The sequence below is a fragment of the Cyanistes caeruleus genome, chromosome 2 (genome assembly GCF_971803275.1).
Source record: "Cyanistes caeruleus chromosome 2, bCyaCae1.hap1.1, whole genome shotgun sequence".
Classification (NCBI taxonomy): domain Eukaryota; kingdom Metazoa; phylum Chordata; class Aves; order Passeriformes; family Paridae; genus Cyanistes; species Cyanistes caeruleus.
In genome coordinates this window covers 52,043,899-52,071,649 of record NC_141702.1, presented here as the reverse complement: position 1 = coordinate 52,071,649, position 27,751 = coordinate 52,043,899, and the positions used below count along the sequence as shown (strand labels likewise).

Sequence of the window (27,751 nt, the reverse complement as noted above, 5' to 3'; positions counted from 1 at the left end):
TCACGCAGAAGTTGTCTGCATATCATGCCAGCTTTTGCTAAAGTTCTGCTTCAGTTCATTCATCAGACTTATGCCAAGTTTTTGTTTAATTTCAACCAGGTGCTTCTCTTTGGCTGCTAGCACTTGCCGCAAAGTTGAAATTTCATCCTCTAGCTGAGGGAAACAAGGAGAAAGGTGTTAGCTTGTTCCCATAGAATGATAAACACATACAATGTTAAGAGGCTAAATGAATCTCACAAACTTGTGCTTTTCATAGGTAGCTAGAGAGAGAGAGAGAGTAAAGTGCTTGTGGAGGTCACTAAGGTATGCCCAGAGCAGAGCAGCCTCTGTGTCACCTATGTTCACCATCACATGCATCTGATAAGTGAGAGAATTATCCAGCAAGGGAGTGACTTCATCCAAATCTGCCTTACAGCATTAGGAATCTCAAACACCAGCTTTTCATTCACTAGTAAAATGGGAATGGACAGGATGAGGGAAGACTGGAAAATTCAAGCAAATATCTTTCTTTGAATGCACAGGCTTTTAACTTCATATTTGCAGATTTTTGGTCTTCTGGTCCTGAAAATAACATATGCAAACTCTTAGGAGCAAGTTAAAAAAAATAGAAAAAAAATGCGTGATAATATATGACTTGAGAATACCATCAAATGTTATATCCTTGTCATATGAGTTTTATTTATGTATTTTAGTCCCTACATATTTCAAAAGTGTAACATAAAAGTTTATAGTTGAACTATTAACATGAGTGATCAGTAGTCAAAGCATAAAAGCACTCAGAAGACAGAGCAGATTAGTCTTTCTAAAGATCCTAGTATTTAACCAAACTCTGCATTTTCAAGCTGTAAAGGTGCTATCCAGCCCAAACAAAGGAATATAATTCTCCCTGCAGTAGACATTTTCTTGAAGTATTTAATCAAAGCCAGTGCTTTATCAAGGCAAGAACCAGAAGACAGGACTGTAAGAAGAGGGACTCCAGAACTGTCCTGCCACCGACTCAGAATTCTGCTCCTTGGGCAGCACTCCTGCAAGTGAGCAGGCGTTTGCATTCTTCACCTGGAAGCCTCCCAAGCCAATCTATACAAGCAGCACACAGAGATACTGAAGCTAACAAGGGCAAGTGACACCAGAGCAGCTGCCTTTCACTTCAGGTTTAGAAATTCCCTTACCAACTGTGTTCCTTCCTCCATATGTTAGTAAGGTAACATATGGCAACTTATCTGATTACCATATGTTAAGTTCCCTGGAACCACAGTCTCCTTGTGATTTAACTCCATAGGCTGCAGGGAATGATGCAAGCACTAGCTGAAACAGTGCTGACCTCCAAGGCTATATTTAGGACACCAGTACCAGCATTATTTTAATTTACACAGTCATTCATTCTGGTTCACTGTAAAACTGGCTGCAAGCTCACTTTTCTTGTAAAAGTCTCATCCTTGAATCCCCCAGCTACCAGTTTCTTTTGTCATTACCTGCAATCTAAATATTCAAGCAGCTTAAAAATTAAGCAGGAAGACTATGAACACAAAGCAAAATCATAACCTGAGCAAAGCAGATATTAGTATTCACCAATGCGTGTGATGCCAGCACTTCACCAGTACTGTTGTCAGATACACAACAATCCAAATTGCTTTATTCCTTCCCATATCCTTCACACTCCACTATATTCCTAACCTGCAAATGGAATACTGTCAAGAGGCTGGTGTCAAGAGTCTCTCTTCTGAGAGGGTAACTGGTTAAATGCCTATAGAAAGAAAGCACAAATGTCAGCATTCCTCAGGGAGCAGTTCAGAGCTCCTTTTGGCTGTTCCTCACGAAGAGCAACCCCATTAGTGCATAACTGCCTGTGCAACATCGCTAAAGAACTTAAAACTGATGACATGACCATGACACTTATGAGCCAGCACTAGGCTGATCATCAAGTACTTGGATACATAAACATTTCAGGGATTCTATTAAAATTACTTCCCATCTATCTGTTCCATTGAATAGACATCTTAAAGCTGTGATAGCCTAAGCAAGCATTAGCCATGTGATCAATGGCAGAAGTATGAGCAACATTTTTGATTAAAGAAAAGTAATTTATTATTTATAACACAGCAATTAGTTTTGAATTGACAAAATCCTCCTCAACTTCCATCATTTTGAAATAATGACAGATACAAAGCCGCCCTCAAGTGCTCAAATATCAGTGACAACTCTGAAGTAGGTAGAAAGGATTAGGGACCTACAGTAGGATCTTGAAAAGCATTTAAGCATGTAACATACCTAACTCTCACGGAAGTCAGGCATCACCTGTTTAGGAATTTTTTAAAAGTCCACTTTTGTTAATGTTTATAACGCCATCATAAAACTAGGACTTAAGTCAATAGAAATACAAGCTTCTAACTCTCACGCTTCCCTTCTTTCAAAGTGCAACAGAGTCAGAAGAATATAGATGCATCATGTAGAGGCAAAGTTCCCTTCTCCCAAAAGTTTGCAGGAAAAGGTATTACCACCATCTTTTCTCAAACTGGGAACAAACATGCAGTAACACACACTGCTGAACCTGTGCATCAGCTAGATCAAACCAGATAGCTCCTTCTGGGAAGGTGTGGGAGGGGGAAGACACCAAAGAGTAAATGACTGCTTTGATGAGCGTAATGGAAGGACAACTGACAGCAATGAGCAAGGTAGCTCAAAATCTCAGCCCCCAGCATGACTCAAGAGTCATTGTACAATGCTCCTCACAGTGAGGGGGGCGGGGGAATCTGTTCTGCTAACAATCTTCTGGCCTTATGTAAAGCTTTTAGGCTACAATTTTCTGCTGTTATTCTGAAAAGTCAGACTGACCTCTGTAAATTCAAATGACTGTTAGAAGTTTCTGTAAGAGTTACTCATTTTAGTTGCACTGTAGAAATCCTAAGGCTTGATTAGAGTCAGAGCCCTGCTGTGTTAGCTAGGCTACAAATACAAGAACACAGTAAGTCCATGCCCTGAGAAGCTCACAGTAAAAAGAGACCATTAGCAAGAGAATAGAAATAGAGGATACAAAAAAATCCTGCCAGAAAAACAGTAGTGCTTGTTCCTCTCCTAATGTCAGAGTGGGAAGGAAGAAGAAAACAAAGAAAAATACATTAGATACTCAACACAGAGATGGAACATATATTTTCTGCTTAAATAAATGCACAACAGGTGCTCACAAAGAGATCCCCATTTTATCAACTATTGAGAGCAGAATTAAAGATGATTTTTACTTCTCCCAACAGAAAGAGAGGTGCTTGTTCATACAGGCTCAAAAAGGTACTACGCAGCATGTAAGGACATGGAAGAAAACAAAAAAGAAACAAAAAATCATAGTGGAGCAGTAAGGACTTGCAAGTAAGGTCTAACAGCTTTTCAAAAGGAAACATTACCCAATTCCCACATATTTTTCTTTCTGAAGGAGGCAAGATCACATGCTTTTTGGAGTCTAAGAGTCATAAGCCCCATTTAACTTTAGACTTTATTCACTCTACATTCAAGTTTTCCAAATCTTTCTTAGCATAATTATCATTCTTATTTTGCTTTTAAGCATCAGCTGCATGCCAGTGAACTGCTGTGAGGAATTCAGAAAATAATTCCTAGGTCAGTCAAGATCATAATATTTGACAGGCAATCTCTCACTTGCACGTTAGTACAGGAATTAAAGCATTTCCAGCATGACTGACCAACAATTCTCTCTCCTACAGCAATCAGTAAGCAGAAGGGACACCCAGAAACATTTGAGATTAATTATGTTGAGAGAGGCATATCATTCTCAGATGACTGCAGGAAGTTCTGCCTCTTTTCCTGCCTTGCTTCTATCTGCCTGTGAAGTCCCCTTCACCAGTGAAGAGAATCACAGAATGGCTGAGGCCGGAAGAGACCACTGTAGAACATCTGGTTCAAGCCCTACCTAGAGCGTGTTTCCAGGACTGTACCCAGACAGCTTTTAAATATCTTCAAAGATGGAGACTCCAAAACATCTTAGGGTACACTGCTCAGTCACACATGAAAAACATGCTTCCTGATGTTCAGGGAGAACCGCCTGTGTTTCACTGTGTGCCCAACACTTCTGGACCTGATGAAAAGCCAGTAATGAATATGCCAACTCCTGACTTATTTGATAAACTGAACACGTAAACTTTCAGCTTCCTTCTGATTGTTTACAGATGTGACAGGATCAGCAAAGAAGTAAAAATTAACTAGTAACCCAGAAACACAAAGACTGATAAAATATTAAAGTGAAAAAACAGTCTTCTGTTTCACTTGGAAATCCTGAAGCAGCACTGCAGGAAAATTACTTGAAAGTCATTACAAATGTTACTTCTTAGAGTACTTTGTGAGGACTTTGTAAATACTCTAAGTACTACAACTTAATATCAGTTTAAGTATTCCAGTTAAGGCAAAACCAACCCTTCATGTTCATATGGCTGTGATTTCTGTTATTTGACTCATATTTCAAATAATTAAACCCACAGTTTTCCCCATTCTCTCATCTTCCATTCTGGAATTTCATTTTCTGCGGCATTCAGCAGCAATAATAAAAACTGAATTCATCCTTCCATGGTAGACCAAATCTAAACAATCTCTTTAATTTTTGTAATAAAGAGATCACATGGCTCACACCTTTGTCTTCCCATCTCATTATTTTTATGCCTCTTCACAGCGTTCCAGACTCCTGAAAAAAGATACTACCTTCTGAAAACACATCAGTGCCAAAGGAAACAAAAACATGATAAAATTACTGTGCTTGTTGTCATCAGCCTCTTCTGTAACTACCATCATTACCTTTTCCTTTGAGCACCACAAAAACAAATTTTTCTATCAGGTGGCACAACCATTGTAACAAAATACCACAGATCTAATGAGAATACCTTTCATTCTTTTTCAAGGAATGTTTATAAATAAAGACACGTCTTGACTAAGATGGGAACATGCATTTGACTTTCACAGTACAATCATCAAGTAGATGTTTAACCTTCAAAAAATTGATATAAGAAAATTATAGGCTACATTATTGTAGCCTAGAATAATTTTACCAAGAAGGAAGGGTATACCTTTACGATATCTATCTCATCCTAAATTAATAGTTTCCAGTTTAAGGAAGTAGAAACAGTAACACTCACAGAAATGAAAATGCATTACCTTGGCTAGCTCAATCTTTAACTCTTCTTTCTCTTCTTCAGAAATCATATTGGTGAAATCAACATCAGTGACTACATCTTCATCTGTTTCATGGAACGACTGAGTTTCCAATAGGCCTTAAATGTTAAAAGGTCAAGAGAACCATTATTAATTATTTCAATTATTGTATTGGCCTACCCTAAAATCTAAGAAAGACATAATATTCACCCATGAGGAAAAAAAAAAAAAAAAAAGGAAAAACAACCTTTTCCTCCTACAATCATTTGCATTCTGCTTCACTTCTGAAAGGTTTTGGAAGTATCAGAGGGTAATGTCTGCACAGGAGCAATTTAATACGTGTAAGCACTACTCATTCCCAGAAATCAATCACCTTGGACCCTACTAATCAGGGATTTTCTTGCTTCTAACAATACAGAAGAAAAAAAGAAAGGTTTTTCTTCAGAATAAGAAAGCTGGCTAATGTGGATCACTGTTTCAAAGAGTAGCAATAGTACACTGAAGAATAGAGGAAATATATTACAGAGCCAAGTTTTCTCTGAAAGTACCTCTGATTGCAGCAATTTGAAATCTTACAGGTGCACACAGTTTGCAGAAACAAATGCCACACCTATTGTTTGAATTTTCTGAATGTTAATGAAAAGCATTCCTTGATTGCTCAATCTAAACCTGTGAAGGGGAGACAAATACACTGGACCTCATTACTTTTCTTCTGCATGCCCAAGATCAGGGTCAGTATCTGCAATAAGCAAGGTAAGTGCATACATAAATGCTTCCAAGACCTGGGCCTGCCTGGCATAATAGGTACTGATGAAACAAAATATTTCCTATCTCCCAATCATTCAGTGAAGACTGATAGAGCTCCAGCCACTAAGAGCTTCTCATTCTTTACAGTCTGCAGAGAAAACAATACAACCCATGAGATAACAGAAAACATTCTGGTTACTTTGGAACTTATTTTAAAATTCTAGATCTTCTTCTGTTGTAGAAGGAAAATCTCCTCCAGGTTACACATGGGACAGCACTTTTCCCCTTATTTCAGCTCCCTAGCAGGTAATCAGCCATCTCTGCTGACTCCTGACACCTGTATACTGGTTAATATGGAAGAGAGAACAATTTCTTTAGTAGCTCCACAGAGGCCTGTATACTCTATTATAAAGAGATTAAAATACAGCTTAGTTAAGTTTGGGCATTAAAGAACATAGGTTACAAGAAACAAATCTGTTGAAATTAAGTACTTTACATTTTCATGCAGGAAACTAAATTCCCTCCAGTCTTCTGCCATTTCCTTCACCTAGAGTTCCCCAGTGTACCTGGATTTCCTACTATTTAACAGAGCAGAACTGATTCAATTCATACCATCAACTTCCCTGCAGAACACAATGGAGTGAATTCAGCCTTGTTAATTACAGTCTTCCCTGAGTGGGAAGATAAAGAGCAGCAATACAGTGCTGAACCCCTGCCTGGCACCATATGCAGAAACAGATCACCACCTTAAGCACAAAACCTTTTAAAAACATGAAAGCATATAGAAATAGTTGATATCTTAGCTGTTACCCAAAAAGCAGTAAGCAGCTTGCCAGGAAAACCTAGATTGCTGAAGTCAAAAGAAAAGCATATTTATTCAGTAGGAACACTCCCAAATCACCTTTATTAACACCCCTACATCTCTACACACAATTGTTATTTGGTATTTGTTTGAGAATTAATAGTGTTGCTATGGGATTCAAGCTAAACTTAGTCTGCACAGTCTTGAAAGCAGTCTATTTTTTATGGATGGAGGAGCAGCTGTTGGAAATGCTGGGAAGGATCTAAGAGGCAACAGGGTTGAAAATCCTTAAGGGAAGCCTTGGGATAGATGTTGAGATGAGGTGATCTTGGAGCAACTGATCCTTAAGCCAAATAGAAGGCAGATCTGTGCTCAAGGGACAACATTACTTTGGGAATGGCTAGGTAAGAGATGAAAGCCAACCAGAACAAAATCACCAGAAACAACTGAATAGTATTTAACACTAGACCCAATGGTCATTTTGAAACTTTGAGACGGGACTGAAATTACAATCCATTCCAAAACAGCAAATACACATCAATCTTCTCTATGATCCTTTGCAAACTCATTCAGTTCCTCTCCCAATTTTTGTCCTTTGCTTCTTGTTTAAGTCCTCTAAACTCAAGTCTGATCCTTCAGTCTCTACTTTCTTGTTCAAACCACCAGTCTTCCCTAATGGTCACTGTCCTTCCGCAAAGGTTTCACTTTGGTCATCTCACAGTTCCAGTCTGAGCATCTCTCCAGCATACTGTGGGTCCCATAGGCCAGTCTGAGTTCTGATACTCCTCATGTGAGAATACTTAGATTCTAGCAGAAGCAATAGCAGGGAGCTTTCAATTAGGACATTAAATAATGGAGCACAACAGAGGTCAGCACCCATCAGCTCAGACTTGTACTGGAGTTACAGATCTCATCAGCCCAGATGTGCTGATACCCTAACACATTGCTTTGGAGCCTTGAGCTAGGGCTGCTGCTCTGGATCACAGGATCTATTGCTCAGGATTTGTGGGTGTCTCGGCAGGGTGTGACACTGCAAGGCCAGCGGAACAGTTCTTCCAGTTGCTGGTTTCTCTCTCTAGATACTGTCAACTCTCACACTTTAGTCTCCATACTGAAGGAAGTTCCTGATTCCCTGAGCATGCAGGAGACAGAGCAGCCTAGCACCCTCCAGTACAACTGAAGAAATTCATTTAAGCCCACCTACAAGTTCTGTTCTTGTACAGCTTCCAAGTCCTGGGTGGGCATGGAATAGAAGCATAGAATCATAGAATATACTGAGTTGGAAGAGACCCACAAGAATCATCAAAGCCCAGCTTCTGGCCCTGCACAGGCCAACCCCAAGAATCATGCCATGTGTTTGAGGGGACTGCCCAAGCACTTCATGAACTGTCAGGCTTGGTGCTGTGACCACTTCCCTGGGGAACCTCTTCTGTGTCCAACCACCCTCTGGGTGAAGAACCTTTCCTTAATACCGAAGCTGAACCTCCCCTGAAACAAGTTCAGACTGTTCCCTCAGGTCCTGTCACAGGTCACGAGAGAAGAGATCAGTGTCAGCCTCTATACCTCCTCTCATGAGAAAGTTGTAGACTGCTATGAGGTCTCCTCTCAGTATTGAAGAAGACCGAGGTATTTTCCTCTCCTGCCCAGCTATATGACCTGACAACACACAGGAATGGCTCTGGGAAACGACAGTATTTTTGCATAAAGATGCATAGGTATTAGTTATGAGCCATGAAGACTTGATCACTCTGGGAAGGGAGTTGTACAAGTAGCTGAGTTGTTTTCAAGACTCACAAAAAGTCATTGGTAGCAGAAAAAGAAGTTTGCTTTAAGTTGCATTCCCTCTTCTTTTACCCACTCCTCCCAGAAATACTGAAGATCATGCCTTGTTTCCAGCTTGGGACAGATCTGGAAAAACTGGAATTGTGATTAAATTGTTATTAAATTGATCAGATATAGAGCTGCTATTATTTCAGAACTGCACTAATATCCAGGTGTGGAATTGGAAATTAACTTTCTGCCCTTTTAGAAGAGCAATCCAGTTGTTGGGTGGGTGAACAGCTTTTGCTTCACCCTATAGTATAGACATTACAAGCTTCCCTGAATGAATTAGGGGCTCATCCAGTAGATTACCAGTCATTTACAAGAACCTATGGCATTGGTGATGTCCAACGCTTATCTCTTATGTACCTTTTATGTCCTTTACTAACAGAACAGTATTTTTGGCATTGACCTCCGCATACCAATTTAAACACAGGTTTCCCAAGTTTCATTTAAGCAGTCCACTAACAGGTAAGGCATGAGGATAGAGCCTAGACACTATAGCTAACTAACATCTGTTTTCTTCTCCCACTATATCTTACACAGATTAAATTAATTCTGTTGCTCCTGAATTTAATTTCAGTTGCTGTGCCTGCCCAGCAGTTCTATTACACTGAAGGGAAAAAAAAAAAATCACACAAGAGGCATCAGTGGAGCAGAAGCTGTCCTAGAACCTATTCCTTGAACTTCCCCTCCCTCATTCTCCATGGTCAATTATGGAGTTCTCATTACCTATCCCCTTCTTTCCACTTCCATTTGCAATGAAGCTCAATTCAGAGCTCAATCAATCAATCAATCAATCAACAATTAGCTCTGGGATATGCTGTCACAAGACACTGAGAGACAGATGCAAGACCCAGACCACCTCCCTCATTATCTCTTCCAGACAGCCTCTTCTTGTGACATAGCATTACTGGAGACAAGACTGTAGGTCCTATGGTCTCATACAGCCTCCTGTTGCTACAGCTAATTACACTAATAATATACTCATGCATAACTCATTTATCCTCCACAAACAGGAAAACTAGTGATTGTCTGGACATATGTTACTTCAAAATATCAAAAAGCCCCACCCCCATAAAATGTGGGAAATCATACAGTAGGTTTGAATCAATGCAAAATGCTGTTTGGCATCTACTTTAAAGAAAGTTTTAGTATTTACTGTCACATATAATTAGATAAAATATGAATGAAGCATTAAAACTATGGGATTATCAGTAATTAGGAACTGCAAGTCATACAGAAAGATCCAAGATGAAACAAATTAGAAAAAAACCCTTTGTATTAGGAGATTTATATAGAAAGAAGTAGGAGGTGGATAGCTGGGGGAACACGTTTATTGTGTTCTGAAGGATTCATATAACAAGATAATAGAATAACCATGCAAGTAGTTCCAGTTTGCTGAAATGGGCATTTTGAGTTTTCTCCCAAAGAAAACTCTTCATGGTACTTGTAGCTAAGACTAGTGACCCTAATTCTATAGCCTGCTGCTAAATGTGATTTAATGCAAGAAACTGCTTCAGCATCAATCAATACCTGCGCATATGTTTGCCAGTAGAATTGCAGGAATAAAAAATTTAATAAACCACTTAGGATCTAGAAGATCTGTAACTATTCTGCAAATTTAAAATAACCAATGATAAAGTCCATGACAGATTTTTAGACTTGCTCAGGTTTAAAGATTAACTACATAAAGATGTTTTTATTAGTGTTTTTTATGTATTTTCTCTGTAATCATCTCAGACCCATGTTCTAGAGTAGTATGTATCAGACTATTTCTTGTATGTTGACTGCTTAAAAAAGAGTAACAACCCCAAAACCCCCAAAAAACCCAACAAAAGGAAAAGCTTACACTATAGGCACTGATATCTCCTGAATTAACCATAATGACAGTAAAATCACGGTTAAAAACACCAAAATTCCATTTGTGTACATTTTTCTAACATTCATTCAGGGAAATATACAGATGATCCTTTGTGTTAACAAAGCATTTAAGAACTGAAGTGCTTTTACTTCTCTGCTTTCTTGTTTTCCAGCTAATTAAAAATACCATATCTACCTTGTTATCTAGCATTCAAATCAAACAGTGAGAAAACAAATTACATAACACTACTAGTAAGCAAAACTACTTGCTACAGCTTCTTTTGCCATGTCATTAGAGTTCCTTATTTAAATTTGGAGAATACTTGTTCACAAATTTAAATTGCAATTAAGTCTTCAAAGGGATGAAATGGTAAGTAGAACAAAGGAACTGTCCAGACACTGCATTAGCGTCTTTGATCTTCTTTATAATGTAGTCTTAATGCCAGATGTAGAGATTAAGGGGGGGAGAAGGGGGACTAGAAGCATATACTAAATAACTAAATTGATCAGAAAAAAGTACCAGAAGTTGCAAGGATTTCCATACCATTTTTTCCACTACAAAGTTATTATTGGAAGATCCAAATAGGAAAATATGTTATCATTTAATTCACCTAGAAAATAAACTAGTGAAGGTAGATCGTCCCTTCTGTGTCTGGTTCTAACTGTGGACAAGTCTGAACTTGTCTTGAATTTGCTTAGGCTTGAGCCTAACAATTACATACAGCCTGCCATTCTCCTAAAGGACTGAGAACTGAGAATATAAGGTTGATTTTGAAGTTATGATTGAAAAACAAACTCAGAGACCAAGGTGTTGGCTAAGAGAGGGAAATATTCAAGATGCACAGGTGATGTAGATTAAAAATGTAAACATTACAGATAAATCTAGGTTCTACTTTCTGCAACTGTGTGAGCTCAGCTCACACAGTTGCAGAAAGCAACTCTTTGCGCTGAGTATGCTCCTTGGAAGAGAGAGATGGATGAGCAATTGTGTTCATACCCTCTCTCAACTGAGCTGGTTGGCAGTAGTGTCAAGATGATGAGAGAGTACAGCTTTTGGGTATTCAAGAGTTCCAGTATGTAGTCTAAAATCTCGCAGTAGATGTCCCCGGTCACTCTGGAGGAGCTTACTACTGACTTTATTAAAGCTTTCCCTTCCATTTCTTAACACCTGCAAACCCAAGCAGTAAGAAAATCTATCCATAGATATAAGATAGACTGGCAGATTTCTAAACAAAGGCAGAAAAAGGCTTCAATTTGAAGCTCCTGGATAAACAGTCAGTTTATCCATGTGCTGATTCTTTTCTCAGTTTTATTATAATAAAAATAAATTAATCATACCTTGAGGATGTCTCTACCTTATTGTCCCTCCAGAAACTGCTGACACAGCTGCCAATCTATGCCAGTGAAAAGAGACAATCTACACTCAAAAAAATGGCAGAAAAGAAACAACAGCTTGACCACTGTACCAAGAAACTGTACACATGGATAAGGAGTTCGATAATCATGCCAAACACAGAAACACAATGGATAAAATGATAATAGCAATAACAGTTAAAAAATACATATAATTTGCTTGAGCCTAAGATTTCAACCTGGGAACTGATCTTCCAAACAAAATAATCACCCGAAACGTTCTGAATGCAAAGATGATGTTACACATTTTACCCTATAGCAAGATCTCCCTGTATAGAATAATAATCCTGAATGCCTGGACAAGACAAGGGCAACATTTTCAAGCAGTAGCTATGCAAAAACAAAGCAACTGTTGTGAAATGTAACAGTCTAAAGACAGTAGAAGGTTCCTTCTATTATGTCAAACTAAAAGTAAGTAATGACAGCACTGTACAACTTTCTGTGCTTTCTGATCATGCTGCACAACTTTCTGTGATGTCAATGGTAAGAAAAAAATGCCTCAAGTGGAAGAGGTGTCATCTCTTTTTCTTTAGGAAAAACGGGAAAAAAAAGAAAAAGATGAAGTCACAATGGAATAATAGGGAATGAGAAAGTGGATAACTGCATCACAAAAGGGACTTGTTCTCTACAAATAAGGTACTCTAGAAACTGTAACACACAGCATAAAACAAATGAAGGAATAATGCATATATAATCAAACTAGAGAAAAAACAATGTAGGGGAAGATAAGAGCTATGACATGGAAATGCTGGCAGTCAGAGGTGGAAGTTGTCAGTCACATTTCTTAAACCCACCCTTTCCTACTAAAAATACATGACAGTACATATCTCTCATCTCTGGATAGAGAGGCACCTGGGGTCCCATCCTCAGCTGGTAGAAGTGACGGTAATCCTATCAATTGTATAATTAAGATCACGCATCTGCTCCACTGAATCAAAATCACCGAAACTTAATGGCAGGATTTAATAACCTTTCTCTCCTAAGAATGAATCAGTTTATTGTACTTTTCTAAAGCCAGGTGCAAAAGAATATAATTAGATAGCAATCTAACTGCAGTATAATTAAACTCAAAAGCCTCCTCAATTAACTTCCAACAATGTATCTGTTGTATCTGTACTGCAAAAAGTAATAAAATTATATTTTTTAATTAAAAAATAAATTCTTCATCTAGTCATATTTTGTGTCCTTTAGATCACAAAACACATAACTTACAAGATCTTTAAAAGTGTAATTTAAAAATTAGCAAAATAATGCTGAAGCCAGAAGGTTGCTTGCTTTCCTCACACCCCCCTTCAGCTATTTCAACCTGTAAGACAGATGTGTCACTTTTGGTCCTGCAAATGTACTAGGGAAATACACAGGAAATAATTATAATTGGGTACATGATAGATTCTTTATTCTCTTCACACTTAAATTCATTACCCCCATTGTTTTAATACAAAATAAATGTCTCTATGTTGTTACATATAATAACGTTCACATTTAGGAATGCTGGGAGAAAAGAGACAAATTATCTTTCCCCTCTGTGATCAGTCTCTCATACTGGGAGAGTAAAGATCACAGTGTTAAAGGGCCAGGACTATTTTATTGCATACTGTGGCACAAAATATCCATGATCTGTGACTAAGCTTTGTAGGCAGCATAATTACACACTAGCAACAATAAATCATAGAATAGTTTAAGCTGGAAGGGACCTAAAAGATCACCTACTTCCAATCACCCTGCCATGGGCAGGGACACCTTCCATTAGATCCATGATGCTGAAAGCCCCATCCAACCTGACCTTGAGGACTTCCAAGAATGGGACACCCACAACTTCTCCAAGCAACCTGTTCCTTTGTCTCACCACCCTCACTGTAAAGAATTTCCTCCTGTCAGTTTAAGGCCACTTCCCCTTGTCCTGCCACTACATGCCCTTGAAACAAGTCCCTCTAGTTCTCTTGTAGACGCCCTTCAAGTACTAGAAGGTGCTGTAAGGTCTCCTCAAAGCCTTTTCTTGTCCTAGCTGAACAACACTAACTTTCTCAACCTGTTTTCCTAGGACAGGTGCTCAGCTCTCTCATTATCTCTATGGCCCTCCATACCTTTCTAAAGTTGGAGGCCCCAGAGCTGACATCACTCCCTAAGTTCGGAGAAAGGCACAGTTCCTTTTCCCAGAGTTTTTCTTAAGTTTTATGTCACATTATGTAAAAGCTCATTGCCACCAAAATGAGGCAGTGAATCAACACACTTCTCAGAGCAGATATGTCTTGTATGTTGTGCCTTCCTCCCTCCCAGCCCCCCATTTTTTAAGCACCACCTGCTTCACCCTTTAATCCCTTCATAATTAAGACTAGCTACTTTGCAGCAGTGCACTTTTGCCTTCCTAATGGGGTAGAGGATTGGAGGGTGGGGGTGTGTGTCATGACAGTGGAAACTTCCGCTAGTCTTCCCTAAATAAACTTGATCCACCCTTGGATGCATCTACCTGCAACTCAATTTATTTAAAACCAATAAAAATAAAGCTCATTTATATGAATATTATTTGAAAACAACACATTTTAATAGACACAATGGCAATGTTCTGTTGCATATGCCCTGTATTCAAGATGAAACAATTTTTTATTTTTTAAAGGAAATACTCCAAATATATTGACAAACAGCTCATTTGAGTGCCACACCACTTCCTGCAGATGCACTGCTTTTCAGCCAGGATGTCTTTCTGCAGCGGGTTGCTCTGATAAACCTGGAATTTGGAATTAGTGTAATAGTAATTCTCTGCACACAGGCCACACAGAACACTTTTCAGTCAGAATAGTACCATCTATCTGGGTCTGTCCAGCTCCAAGGTTCATTTGTTTTTCCCACAAGCATTTTTGCCAGCATCCTGAGGTGTGAAATGAAGCACTTACTATTCTGCTCCAAGTGTGAAGCTCCATGTTAAGGCCTTCAGAGTTTTTGGCATCATTAACTTTGTGGCTTTGCTCACTCAGTGTTATGTAAAATGCCATTACAAAGAAATCTGTGTGTTTAGCGGGGCTCTGAGTGGAGGCACCTGGGATTTAGGGCCCTGGCTATCTGTGTAGAAACAGGCAGCATGCCCCATGCAGCCATCCTAGTGACACCAAGACCATGCTTCAGAGGGGCTACTTGTTGGACCAGGAGACAGAGACTGGCACTTCCACCTACATCATACAGTCTCAATCTTTGAGGTCCCCAATTCAGCCTCAAACACCAGCAGAAAATGGCAGCTGAGACAGGCAGAGTTGGGGCTTTTTTTATTTCCTTGAAGATCAGCTGGGAAGATAAGCCCTGAACCAAATAGGGTGAGCTTCTTTGACAGCTGCTGTGGGCATAGGCAATGGCAGGCCAACTGGCAAGAGAAGGATGGGGTTTAGCTAAGTACATGGCATGAGTTGCCATGCTGCTGAAGTTGCATGCATGCACAGACCACACTCAAGTGGCAAGAACATAATTCAAACCTCCGACCTAGAATCTTTACAGATCACCCAGTGTGAAAGAATGCCTATTTTAACTTCAGTACCTTAAGAAGGTCAAGAAAATGAGCACAAGACAGTCCTTGTCTTCTCTTCACTCTCCTACTACCTTAAGAATATTTTACTGAAGAAGTTGTTGCAAGATGGACATAACACAACTTACTTTTCTGAAATAAATGAGAACTCCAATACTTGCATCTCTGCTAATAAGTTTCATTCACATCTTCATCCCTACTCACCTTAATTGCTGAAATTTTTCTCCCTTCTTTACCCTCTCCATCCTTGATTCCCATGCACAACACATAACTGTGACCAAAATACTGCCACTCCCTTTTCAGGACATGTCCATGCTCCATATTTCTGTGCAGAACTGGACACAACTGAGAAGCCTTCTAATTCTGGATTTAGGTTTAAATCTAGTTCCTATCTTTGAGCCTCTCCTAAAAGGGTACAAACTATTATCATTACATACTCTTCTTTATTCCTTGTGCTTACTGCAGGCTTCATCTATATTGCTGATTATCTACGCTTCTCTATTTTCTGAAGCAATTTAAAACCAAGAGAACACATTTTTCCTCTACCTGTAGTATTTGACTTCCAGTTTCCTCATAATATCTGTTATTTAGCTCTGCAAATACCTTATTTAAGTCTTCAAGTCTGTATTGTGATTCTATTTATATGAATGTTTGAATGACATTATTCAGCAGCCTTTTTTTTTTTTTAATCAGGCTTTTGAAGTAATTGTTCCTTCTACACAGTCATCTTTTCTTTGATATCAGAACCACCTGTCCTACTACACGACTGAAGGATTTTCTCTTGCAAGAGCACACGGCTTAACTGGCTCTTCATATACACATAATAGTGCACAGCACCAGTTAGATAATGACATGGCAAAAATCATTCTCTCTGGTTATGACTTTGATTCCTTCCTCCCACAATAATAAGTTAAATAGCTGCCATCTACCTAAAATACTTTAAGCACAAGATAATCTTCTGTTCCTGGCATAATTGCCCCTCTAACTCTGTAATGTACATATATTTTACTCGTCTCTAAGAAAAATCAGGGTGTGTTTAAATACAACTATCTCTGATCATTTCTTAGTGAAAATTTAGCCAGCAACAGCGTAGCATGCACTAGAGAAATAATATAAAGTATCTAAGGCCTTCAGAAGATTTTCTAACTAGACACATTTGCTCCATATCATCCTCTAAAAATCTTAGTGTGACCTGAAGTCTACTTTGTGCATTTAAAAACATTTTAATTCAAATGAGAAACATATAAAGAGGAATTAGATAAGCACCTAAAATGCCTGAGCCAATATCAGCTTGACAAGTTACTACTAAATCCACCTAAAGCACAATGAAAACAGCTATTCTGAGTCAACTACGCAGAAGTATTTTAAAACTTTTAGAGGGTTATGAGCCACCTTTTTGTAACCACAAACCTGCGTCACCTTAGTCCCACCCAGGTGGCAAGGCAATTTCCTGGTGATGAAACTGATGAAAAGATAATTGAAAACATAGAATACAGAATCTGAACACAGAAAAACCTAACTCTTTACTGAAGAAGCAAACACAGAAAGCATTACCTACCTCCCTTCAGCAACCATTTATAAATATTTACAGAATATAAATCATACAGTCTTTTAAATTCATACCATACATAGTTTTAAATTATGTTTTATTTACAATTTACATATTAGTAACTTTAATTATTAGGCAATTATTAAATACAATTTGAAAGCATGGCACAGGTACTAAAGAGAGACAACTGTATTTGGATGGCTAAGGAGGAAGGGTGTTTCACAATTAACAACCCAGAGAAAAATCAGACCGTATAAATGCAAAGAAAAAACAAAAGGAAAGGTTCACAAGAGGAAGAAACAGATTGGAGAGGATCTGGTTCTAACAACTTCACTGATCAACAAACAAAATTAACCCTTTCAGCAAGAAAGTGCATGAAAATAAGCTGCACTGCCTGGTACATAAACATTTTGTGCAAACATTTTTCACTGGGAAAATCAACACCTTATCTATAGGCACCTTACACTTGTATGAATATCAAAAATGTTTTCCAAATGCAACTTTAGGTCTCTCTCTGCCTAAAGCTCACTAGAACTAGTGTTTTAGTTCCTGTGTACTTTCATTATGTTCTTGGTGGACAGCAAGGATAATTGCTGGTTAAAGTACATTAGTGGTGAGAGCAGGAAAACTTTACAGAAACCAAGCCCTAGAAGACCAACAGGAACAACAGAAGTATGCACTCTTCCTGACAGCCCTTCTTGCTTCAGAAGGAACTGACTGCTCAAGACATATTATTGTCTTCCATTTCTGGAAATGACACAAGTCATTAGACCTCCTTCTGTTCTTTATACCTGCAGACTACTTCTCTGAGCTCCCTGGATTCTCCTTCAGTGACTAGAAATGCAAAGATGTAAAAAAAAAATCTAGGAACTGGCTCCCTGACTACTTATGGCTCATAAGCATCTCAAAGCCCATTAGCTGGAAAGCAAGCTAAGTGAGAGAAGATATTTTATCTGGCCATGGGATACACACATATAACCATGACTCTTTCTTTTCTCTGTAAACCAGTCTTTATAAATTTTACTGATGTATTATTATTTGGTTGCTGTAAAAGACTGGGGTTTTAGCTACAAGCATTTTTCAACAACCAGCTTATATAAGAAAACATGTCAGGTAATGTGAAGACAATACAGAAACTCCTAGCATGTTATGCAACTAGCAGTGGGATCTTTCTTGTCTGCTTGGGGATCCAATAGTGGATCCCTCATGGTTAATCATGCCATTAATATAAGAACAATAAAATTTTACTGGAATAAGTAACAAAGGATCAAAAAGTTCAAGAAATCTTACACAGAAGTAATTAATTAACACAAGCAGCCTTTTAGAAGCCCTTTTTATGATCTGGCAATTTTAAATCCTAAAAGTGCAGAAAAGGTAAAATTTACCCAAGCAGAAGAGGGAAAATTGAAGACACTATAAGAGCTTTATCATTATGGTAGGCTGGCACTTCAGGAAGTATCAGAATTGTAACTGTTGCTTTCTTGCAATTGTTTTACACTTTTTAATAAGAACTTCTGCAACAAGATCCTCACTGCTGCTGTTCTATTTCTTTGTATTAAGTGAAAGAGGGATGGAGAGAGCACAAGAGAAAGAAAAAGGAGATTCACTGCTAAAGTACAATACAAGCACTTGCTAAATATGTCTTTTATAATTACTCACCTGCAACACTTAACCACATCATGGATGCAGAAGTGTAATCATGATAGCTTAGTTAGATATGATTTTGATTCATGGACCTCAAAGATGGCTAAGTAATATTACCTCTGTCCTAAAGAATCCACTTACATAGTTTTGAAGGGTTTTGAAGAAGGTCATTGTGACATCTGATACTAAAATCCATACTTGTCAGTCCCTTCTCACCATTTCTCACACAAGATGGTTTTAGAGGATGCAGCAGCCAAAAGGCCCACTTTAGACAGCAGTGATATGTCTACAGTGTACTGTATATATATAATTTGGCATTGCAACTGTGCATTTTATGAGATACAAATAAAATCAGATAAAACTAGCCTGGCCAGGCCTCACTTTTATCTATTACCTCAAGAGGCATTTTCTAATTAGAAAGCAAGAATTCAAAACACTTTCTGAACCAAGGGTTGAGTATCTTCTTTCTAAATCTAAATTCCAGGATTGCGCTAAAATAACCTACCAGTTGATACATAAATTTCTATATATGGCAACCTTCCTTCAAACCCTCTGCAATCTGCAGCCAAGGTTTTGCCACATTCTTCAAGCAGCACATGATCTAAACAAAGCACCTCAAAAGTTCTACACGTTTCTCTACTGTAGTAGTCAGTGAGGCACGTCAGGACATCATCAGCAGACTCATCTTTCCACTAGCGCACTTTTTGTACAGAGAGCAGACTCAGATTATACTCGTGCTGCTTTGTAGGGCTCATACCACCAGACCTGCGAGAGTAAGACACAGGAGAAAAAAATAGTGCAAGAATTTTAAAACATGATTTAAGGTTAGATGTCTCTGTTTTAGCATGTTCTACGTTTTATGTCCTCATGGCTGCAAAACTGTCAAAGTTAAAAAGACTTGTAAGACTGGGCCTGTTTTTTAGATCAGGTCTCTTTTTTATATATAATTTCTGAATCCCATAGGATGCTATTTTAAGTTCTCAGGTGTAGCATGAAACCACACAAGTTTTCTCAGCCTCAGCAAACTGAATTTCAACCTGTGACAAGAGTCATGAGGCTAAAAACAGTACAGGTTCAAAAGTGTAAAAGAGAAACACTGCACTTGATTTCAGACATTTAGTTGCTTAAAATTTGATATACCAAATAACTCATTCTACACATGCATGTTCTCTCCTTGTAGTATAAGAAGCATGGAAGAGCTATTATTTCAAGCTTTGTGCACTCTTGTTAAATATTTAAGAATCCTACCATAAATTTTAACCCTGCCTTTTTCACTTGACCTCCTCTTCATGTGGTCTTACTAGCACAGCAGCTGAAACCTCCACTGTGCAGTGAAATAAGCAGGTTATCACTGGCTGGTTCAATTACTCTAATATCCTCCTGACCCTTTGCAAAGTCCTCTCTCCTGCTTTTCATAGAGGGGCAATGCTGAGCTCTAGAAGGCAGAGACAGCACAACCCCCTGGACAGCTAGATTGAATCCTGATGCCTCAAAAAGCACATGTGGACAAGCACTTCTTATAAAACAATTATACTAAACCAGCTCCAAACCAGTAGTTTTACTCTGTCCTTAGGGAAAAGGTGAACATAGATCAGATGAGTCAGTGCTCCTTGGCAAAGCACCAGACCCAAACACAAGGATAGGGAAGATGCTGCCCTCTCCAGCAAGACACTGCTTTGGTGTGATGGCTACAGCACTGCTGCTGCAGTGAGGTAACATCACCGTGTGCTCTCTATCCCCATCTCCCCACTGCAAGATTGACTATCCAGATTCCTATCTGGATTAGGAGTAGCTAGTAAGCTAGCAAGAACAGAGAACACTGACCAAGCTGCCAGTGCCATTTTGGCAAGTCTTGCACATCGTATCACAGGTAACACAAGCCCTCCTCACCACTGCCTCCCGCCTCGGAGACCTCAGACCACCTGACTGAGATGGCAGGTGCCACCATGGCAGGGTGAGGGCACTGGGAAAATGCAGTGGCTTCTGAAGATATTCCTCTGAACAAAAGCTTCACTCAAATGCACATGCCAAGGCACTGCCTCTGCTCTGTAACACTACAGGGCAGACGCAGCTGGCTTGAGGATCCCAGAAGGAGCATGCCAGCTGCACACAGCAGAGGGGAAAAGTGAGGTGCTGCAAGCCTACAAGGTAAGGCCTCGAGGAGTCATCCAACATCTGAGCTAACCACAGCTCTCACCACAATACCTGACAGGGGTGAGGAGTGTAGCCACCGCAAGCTATTATGGCTACAATGAAGAGCTGGCCATGCAGAACATCTGTCAGGAACAGCTCTAAGGAGAATTGCTAGGACAGGGAAATGCCTCAAAAACCCCCTCAGAGGCCAGGAGTGCAAGCAGCTGGTTGAGCTACCTGTGTAGGTAAAAGGGGAGCAGAAAGCTGCACATCAAAGCTTTTTATCAGAATAAGAATCAAGACAGGATGTGACAGGGAAAGAAGGTACAACTATATCTGGATGCATGAAGAAATGAAGAATTATTGCAAAAGGAGAGAAATGTGTAAGGAGCAAAGCTCCAGTGTTAAAAAGTCACATGGAATTCTCAGATGAGAGACAGAGTAAGACATCCATGGTACATGGCTTATTATTATACATTATTATAAATTATTACAAGACATACACAGTTTTAAATTGGAAAGCAGGACTACATGTGATAATTAATCTGGATCTGGAGTATGACTGTGTATGGCAAATACACAGTTCAGATCTTCCTCCCTTTCAAAGAGAAACACAGTTCTTCAGACTTCCAAACTTTTCACCTGAGAAATGTGAATTCACTTAAGAATGGCAGCTGTAGGAAGGAAACCAAATATGCTCTCAGGAAATGTTTAGCGCCTAGTAGAAGCCTTGCTGGTGCGTTCCCAGATCAGCTCATCCATTAAGAACAAAAAGTAATCAATCAAAAAGAAAAGTAATCAAAGAGAAAAGCACACAGAGGCTTAAAGATAAAACTTATATAATGCAAAATTTATTAATTTTATTATACATGGTTTTTTCTTACATGGAACATATGGTTATTTTTTTAGAAAATAATTTTAACATGAATTACTATTACCCTCTGTCTGATGTCCATCTCATCTAGTTCATTCACATGAATGCTGCCTGATATATTCAATATGTTTAAGCATAGGAGTCATACTGTTCCAGTCCATGAACTCTACTACTTTAAAGTAAATATCAGAGCATTTAATTTTCACAGTCTTTGAGGCATGGACAGACACTATGTTGTGCCTTGAGCCACCCAGAAACTCATGGCATTTACCTGTGACCTCTACCCAGTACCTTGATACATTTACACATAATACTTTTCTTTTGTCCACAGTTGCATTAAGACTCATAAAGTTTACTCATGCTGCTAGGTAAAAATGCTGACAAAAATTATTTTCCTGCTCTGAAGAAATCTGTGTTTTATTCTTCCATGCATTTCTTGAACATAAAATTGCTCTACTCAGGCACAGCCTGCCTTAAGGACAATATAAAATGGCACAAACAACACAATTATGCTTTTAAATGCATAGCTTTTTCTTTATCTTTTCAGCTGGAATACAATACAGCAGCAGAGCACACTGGAACAAGCCATTCAGGATTCATTTCTCCGTGGCATCTGAAAGTTCTTTAGAAGCAATTAATAAACTCACTGAAATATATACACATTTCTCCTGCTGCTTAAGGAGATACTGGAATTAGAGCAGTGTTTCAAGCAAATTGCTACTGTTTTAATAAACTGCTGTAACTGTGCTCTGCAAAAACATGTAACTGCGATTGAAAAACTCAGACTTCTGACCAGTGCTTAGATGTATTTAATTGAATTTGACAGCATCAGACACAGGTTGAATTCTTTTTGCCAGCAAGGCTCCCTAACTGCAGTAGCATGCACTAAATTAAGTCTAGAAGGAAAGGGAGGGTAAAAACAAAGGTTTGCTGGCATGCAAATACCTACCACAAAAATCTTGGATTCTACTGCTAGTTTATCAAAGCAATACTTTTTTTTTTTTTTTTTTTTTTTTTTTTATGTAATTGGAGACTGTAGAAATGAAACACACAGGTGAGAAACCAAAGAAAAAAGTGACTCAAGAATTAGATACTCATTCAGAATTCATTCAAGATCTGGGGAAGTAACAGAGTTGCTGACCTAAATATACATTAGTAAACACATTTATTGACCTAAATTTTTGACACACACTGAAAACATGCGTATTTACTCATCTTACTAGTCAGAGAGAGCAAGAGTCACATGTACATCTATCACTATCCAGCTAACCAGAATCTGATACTCTTTTCTATCAGATCTACAATACAAGAAATTATCCAAATTCTGTATCATATGAAGTTCCTATTTAATGAACAGGAACTCCCATCATAGTACCTATACAGATGTATTCAGAAAATTAGTTTAAATAAGAGTCTGATGCTGTAGTCTTAATACTGACTTCTAAAAATCCCAAGAACTGAGCCACTGATCTATTTATTTTGGCAGGCATCTTCAGCCATGCATCCATTGGGACAGCATATACACAACACTTGCAAAAAAAGCTCTCATTCACAAGCACTGTGAATTCAAATTTCCTACTGTATTCCTGCACATACAAATGTATTTGTAGCCAACATTATCTATTTTAAGTGCATTAAAGGCACATTTTAACTATCCTATTAGGAATTGGGAAGCCTATTTTTTCAGTTAGTTTCAATGAGCATATGTCTTCTGCTTATTTCATCTCCCTGTTTTAGATGACATAAAATGTTTCCTAAACATTCTGACTTTGCAGAAATATTTGTACCACCTGCTTAGTCCTGTGTGACAAAGCCCTGAGGTTCTTTAGAAAACAGAATGAAGATTATAAAGGTGAGCAAGATCTGTCTGTGCTAAATCTCTTAGGCTGACCCAAACATCATTTGTAACTCGCATGAAAAGTTTCTTCTCTTCTTTGGACGCCAATTAACTTTATCCAGAGAGAGATACGAACAGCTAAGTAAGCCGTAACTGTTGCAATAGAAAATGCTCGCTTTAGGTGAATGAATGCCGTGTTTGCCAAGCTGCAGAAATATTTCAGCGTATCCAATTTTAAGCGGCTCTGGATGGATCCAGAGCTCTGCCAGGTACCAGGCTGTCTGCTGCTGGAGCCGGCTCCCGCCGTCCGGCTGTCTCCGGGACAGGGGTGGCGATGCCGGCTCCAGCTCGCACCGCCCCGGTGGTGGCTGCAGCCCGACCGGGGGAGGGGGACGGCCAGCGGAGCAGGACACATAAAAATACCTCAACCAACCAACAAATCTCGATGGCACTAACTTAAACAAGGAGTTGTTGTCAGCCAGCCACCTGACCGCCAAACATCTAAAGCCAGCAGGAGAAAGCGGCCGCCAACATCCGAACCATAAGGAAAGCCAAGGGGATCGCGGCTCGGGATGGAGGACGGGCCGCCGGGCGAGGACGCTCCGCGGACCGGGCCGGGTCATGCCGCACTCCCCGGCCGAGCCTGGGGCCGCCACAGGCGGAGGGCGCCGGGCAGCGCTCACGGACACCCTCACAGCGCTCCTCTCACCGGCCCGCTCCCCGCCCCGGGCTCTCCCCGCCCCGAGCATCCCCCAGTCCCGAGTACCCCGTCCCGGGTACCCCCTTCCCCAATTGGCGCTGTCCCTTCGCCGGCTCGGCCCTCCCCGAGGGGTGAGCGCAGCTCCGGGCGGCAGGGACGAGACCCCTGCGCCGCGCCGGAGGGCTCTGTCCCGACGAGACTCACCGCGTGCCTGCGGCTCCATGGCAGCGCGGGGGCTCAGCCTGCGTGAGGCTCGGAACCCAGTTGCAGCCCGCTCACAGCTCGGGTCGGAGCCCGCTCGCAGCCCCGCTCTCAGCCCGGCTCGGGCGGCGCTGACAGCCGGGGCCACACCGCCCCCGCCCCCGCCTTCTCCCCCCGCGCCGCCGCCGCGCGGCGCCCCCTTGCGGCCAGGCCCGGGCGGCGCCGCCCTGAGGGCGCTGCCCTCTCTCCCTGCACAGGCCCCGGGCCGGGCCGGCCCCTCGGCGCCTCCGCTGCTCCTCGCCATCCCCCCCGCACAGCACCTCAGGCTGCTCCTCGCCATCCCCCCCGCACAGCACCTCAGGCTGCTCCTCGCCATCCCCCCCGCACAGCACCTCAGGCTGCTCCTCGCCATCCCCCCCGCACAGCACCTCAGGCTGCTCCTCGCCATCCCCCCCGCACAGCACCTCAGGCTGCTCCTCGCCATCCCCCCCGCACAGCACCTCAGGCTGCTCCTCGCCATCCCCCCCGCACAGCACCTCAGGCTGCTCCTCGCCATCCCCCCCGCACAGCACCTCAGGCTGCTCCTCGCCATCCCCCCCCGCACAGCACCTCAGGCTGCTCCTCGCCATCCCCCCCGCACAGCACCTCAGGCTGCCATGGCGCTCCCCCGCTGAGGGGAGGCGCTCGGGACTTGCCCCCAGGGGAAGCCAGGAGCCCCCAGGCACCGGCGGCACAGGCTCGCCACCTGAGCAGAGGCGTGGCTGGTGTGTCAGCGGCACAGTGAAGTGGTCAGGTGCCTGAAATGAACGAGTTCATGGCTCATCTGAGTACCTGTGGACGTCAAGTTCTACCACCTCCTATGGCAGAAACATGGGAGTACATGTGAAAGAATGACAGAGCCCATGCTACCGTGTATATTTAGCAGTTTAAGTAAAAATTACATTTTTTCCCAGCACACAGGTCTGTATCCTGCTATTGCTGTGTGGTGTGGCCATACACAGTTCACACTGCGGCACAGATTTACTCTAGGTTTGCTCCTGCCAACATAACTTCCACATTTTTTTTACCAGTCCACATTAACTTCACTTGTGGACGGGTCCAGAATATTGTTTTAGCAAGGCTGCCTCTCCATGGCTAATTATCCATGTGTTTATCAGTCAGACACTGTGTCTAATTTGAATATATGATACTGCTGAATGCGTTCAGGACGCACTGAGAACACATAGCTTCTCAAGGCCTGTACTACTAAAAATAACAAAGCAAGACAGTAAAGGCAGATGGAAGAAGTACTGGGCATTTGTTTGTGAAATTATACAAATAGGTGATACTTTGATTCAAGAAAATTATCCAAAAGAAAATGATTATGTGGTTTGATCAAAGAAAAAAGAACATTTATAGCTAGAAAATAAGAGTTTGTTTTTTCCTTAAAATTCTGCAGCAAAGCATCAACATTACTTATTTCTCAACTTTGTTTTTACAAAAAAAAAATAAAATAGAAAACTAAGGCCAAAGCAGCTTTAATTTGTAGATATCTAATAAGGTTTTCTTTTAATACATACACATATGTGGGTTTGAATTTTAATTTCTGTGAAGTGTTAATTATCATTATTTTTTCCTAGGTAAACCTCTCTTCATTAAAAATTTGATTTGACATCTCCTTGAGCTGGAATTTACCACTGACAAAAGCAGAACAGAGGTTGTCAGAAAAATAAATTCCTACACTCATGTAATTTCAAATGCAGAGACATCTTACTGTGACAAGATTTGAGCTCAGAAATGCTAGCAACTTTTACATGAAAAAAACCACAAAGCCAAGCCCAGCCATGAATGCATGGAATGGCTGAGAAATTTCTCTCAACATGTGAAACTATCAGAATACTTAGAAAATGTACTTTTTTGCAAATATAGGCAGGGCTTTCTAAGAGCAGCCTAAGCAGTTCCTATGAAGCATGATGAAAACTCAACACCCAATCTACTCACAGGGCTAAAACAATATTAACAACACTGTTTATGTACAAGCCTAATTACAAATCTTACAGCAGCATATGCTATTCAAATTACTGAACAACAGGAAATTTTACCAGATGCTTATATGCTGAGTTTGATTTATCCTTTACATTTAGATACATCTTTTTCCACACTAAGAATGCCCTCTACTGTAAAGAAAATCCAACCAGTGTTTTACCTAACAAGTTATGGTGAATAACAAAATTAGTTCTACATTTAAGAGAGCTATAAATAGAAAAACAGACCCGTAAGTCTTGAGTTCCACAGTAATATGTCCATCCCGTGGCATGTCTGACAGAAAAAAGAAACCAGCCATTTACAATATCCTCCTGCAACATGCAGCTAGGAGATCAGCCTTTTAAAGGTGGATTTTATTGGAAAATTAATATCCCATTGAAATTACACAATGCAATTTTTAATCATAAAATAGATTCATTTTCTACCTACAGTACCACAGGATGCATTTTCATATTGTCCCACATATATCTCTGATTTATTGAGATCCTTCATCAAGTTTGCCTTGCAAGAGATTTTGTTTAACTTCTATATCTGAAAAGACTGGAATAATTCAGATTTTGTTTTCTGTCTTGGAAGGGCTCAATCAAGTTGTAGGAGCTTAGTTGTTGCTTGAGAAAGGTCATTGTCTCTCCCATCATGCTGAAATTAAAAACAGTTGGGTTTTGTTTGGTTTTTAAGAGGTCAGACAGAAAAAAACAAAAGCCAGATTATTTTTTTTTTGAAACAATTATGTATTATCACACACTTCAGATTACACGAATTTCACAATAAAACAGCAATAGGCTTCAAATAAATGTATCATGTTTATGTCATTGCACTGACTGGTTCTTGTCCTCTAACACAAAAGTGACAACATCCAATCTCGTGCCAGACTTCAGTAGATGTCTCTCTTCTTGGAGGGAATAACTACATGCATTTTGCAGATGGAGATTAAGGTAGGATTCTGCATGATAATGAGTATCCTAAACTCTTACTGATTTTCCATGGAAAATAACAGGAAAAAAATACTGAATAATTCACAGAAGTGCAAACCATCTAAAGACTGTGAAATACCAGTGGAATTTGTCTGTCCTTAAGGCCAAATGATTGTTTAGCAGGAGGAACTATGGCAACGTGTATATATGCACTTCAGAGAAAAGATGGCAGGCTGCAGTGAGGCACAGCATTCCAGTTGCGATACAAAGTTAGATCTCCAGCAGCAGGTTAAATCTTTGTAGGAATGTAGGAATATGCCATGGGTGGAAAAGCCGAGGATATGTCTTGTACAAGGTTCAAAACCTGTATGTTCACACAAGACATTACAATTGATTTCCTTCCATTCAGATGTCATCGAGTTCTTTGCCAAATGTGCTATGCTAAAGTGCTCAAATCTCAGAATATTGTGGGTTCTGATTTTTTAAAGAAATACTGAAAAGTAAAATAGAATATGCTCAATCTTCTTTCAGAGTACTTTCTTTAACCTTTAGTAAGTTATTTTGATTTTCAT

At 40.1% G+C, this 27,751-nt stretch overlaps 1 protein-coding gene across 17 annotated transcripts in view; it reads right to left on the bottom strand.

Moving 5' to 3' along the window:
* TPD52L1 (TPD52 like 1) overlaps nucleotides 1–25,014 on the bottom strand; it is a 50,794-nt gene extending 25,780 nt beyond the window's left edge. For 3 of the 17 annotated variants that reach the window (XM_086876960.1, XM_086876961.1, XM_086876964.1), the window contains exons 1-3: nucleotides 13,502–13,776; nucleotides 5,149–5,264; nucleotides 5–153 (exon numbers count right to left, since the gene is read on the bottom strand). In XM_086876960.1, the coding sequence (XP_086733086.1) occupies nucleotides 5–153; nucleotides 5,149–5,264; nucleotides 13,502–13,547 (311 nt within the window). In that variant the 5' untranslated portion in view covers nucleotides 13,548–13,776. Of the gene's footprint in view, nucleotides 1–4; nucleotides 154–5,148; nucleotides 5,265–5,392; nucleotides 5,740–13,501; nucleotides 13,777–19,000; nucleotides 19,261–24,243; nucleotides 24,424–24,560; nucleotides 24,626–24,885 lie in introns of those variants that run through there. The other 14 variants (XM_086876966.1, XM_086876968.1, XM_086876962.1 and 11 more) reach the window with 11 other exon arrangements.
* Between the last annotated feature and the right edge of the window lie 2,737 nt (nucleotides 25,015–27,751).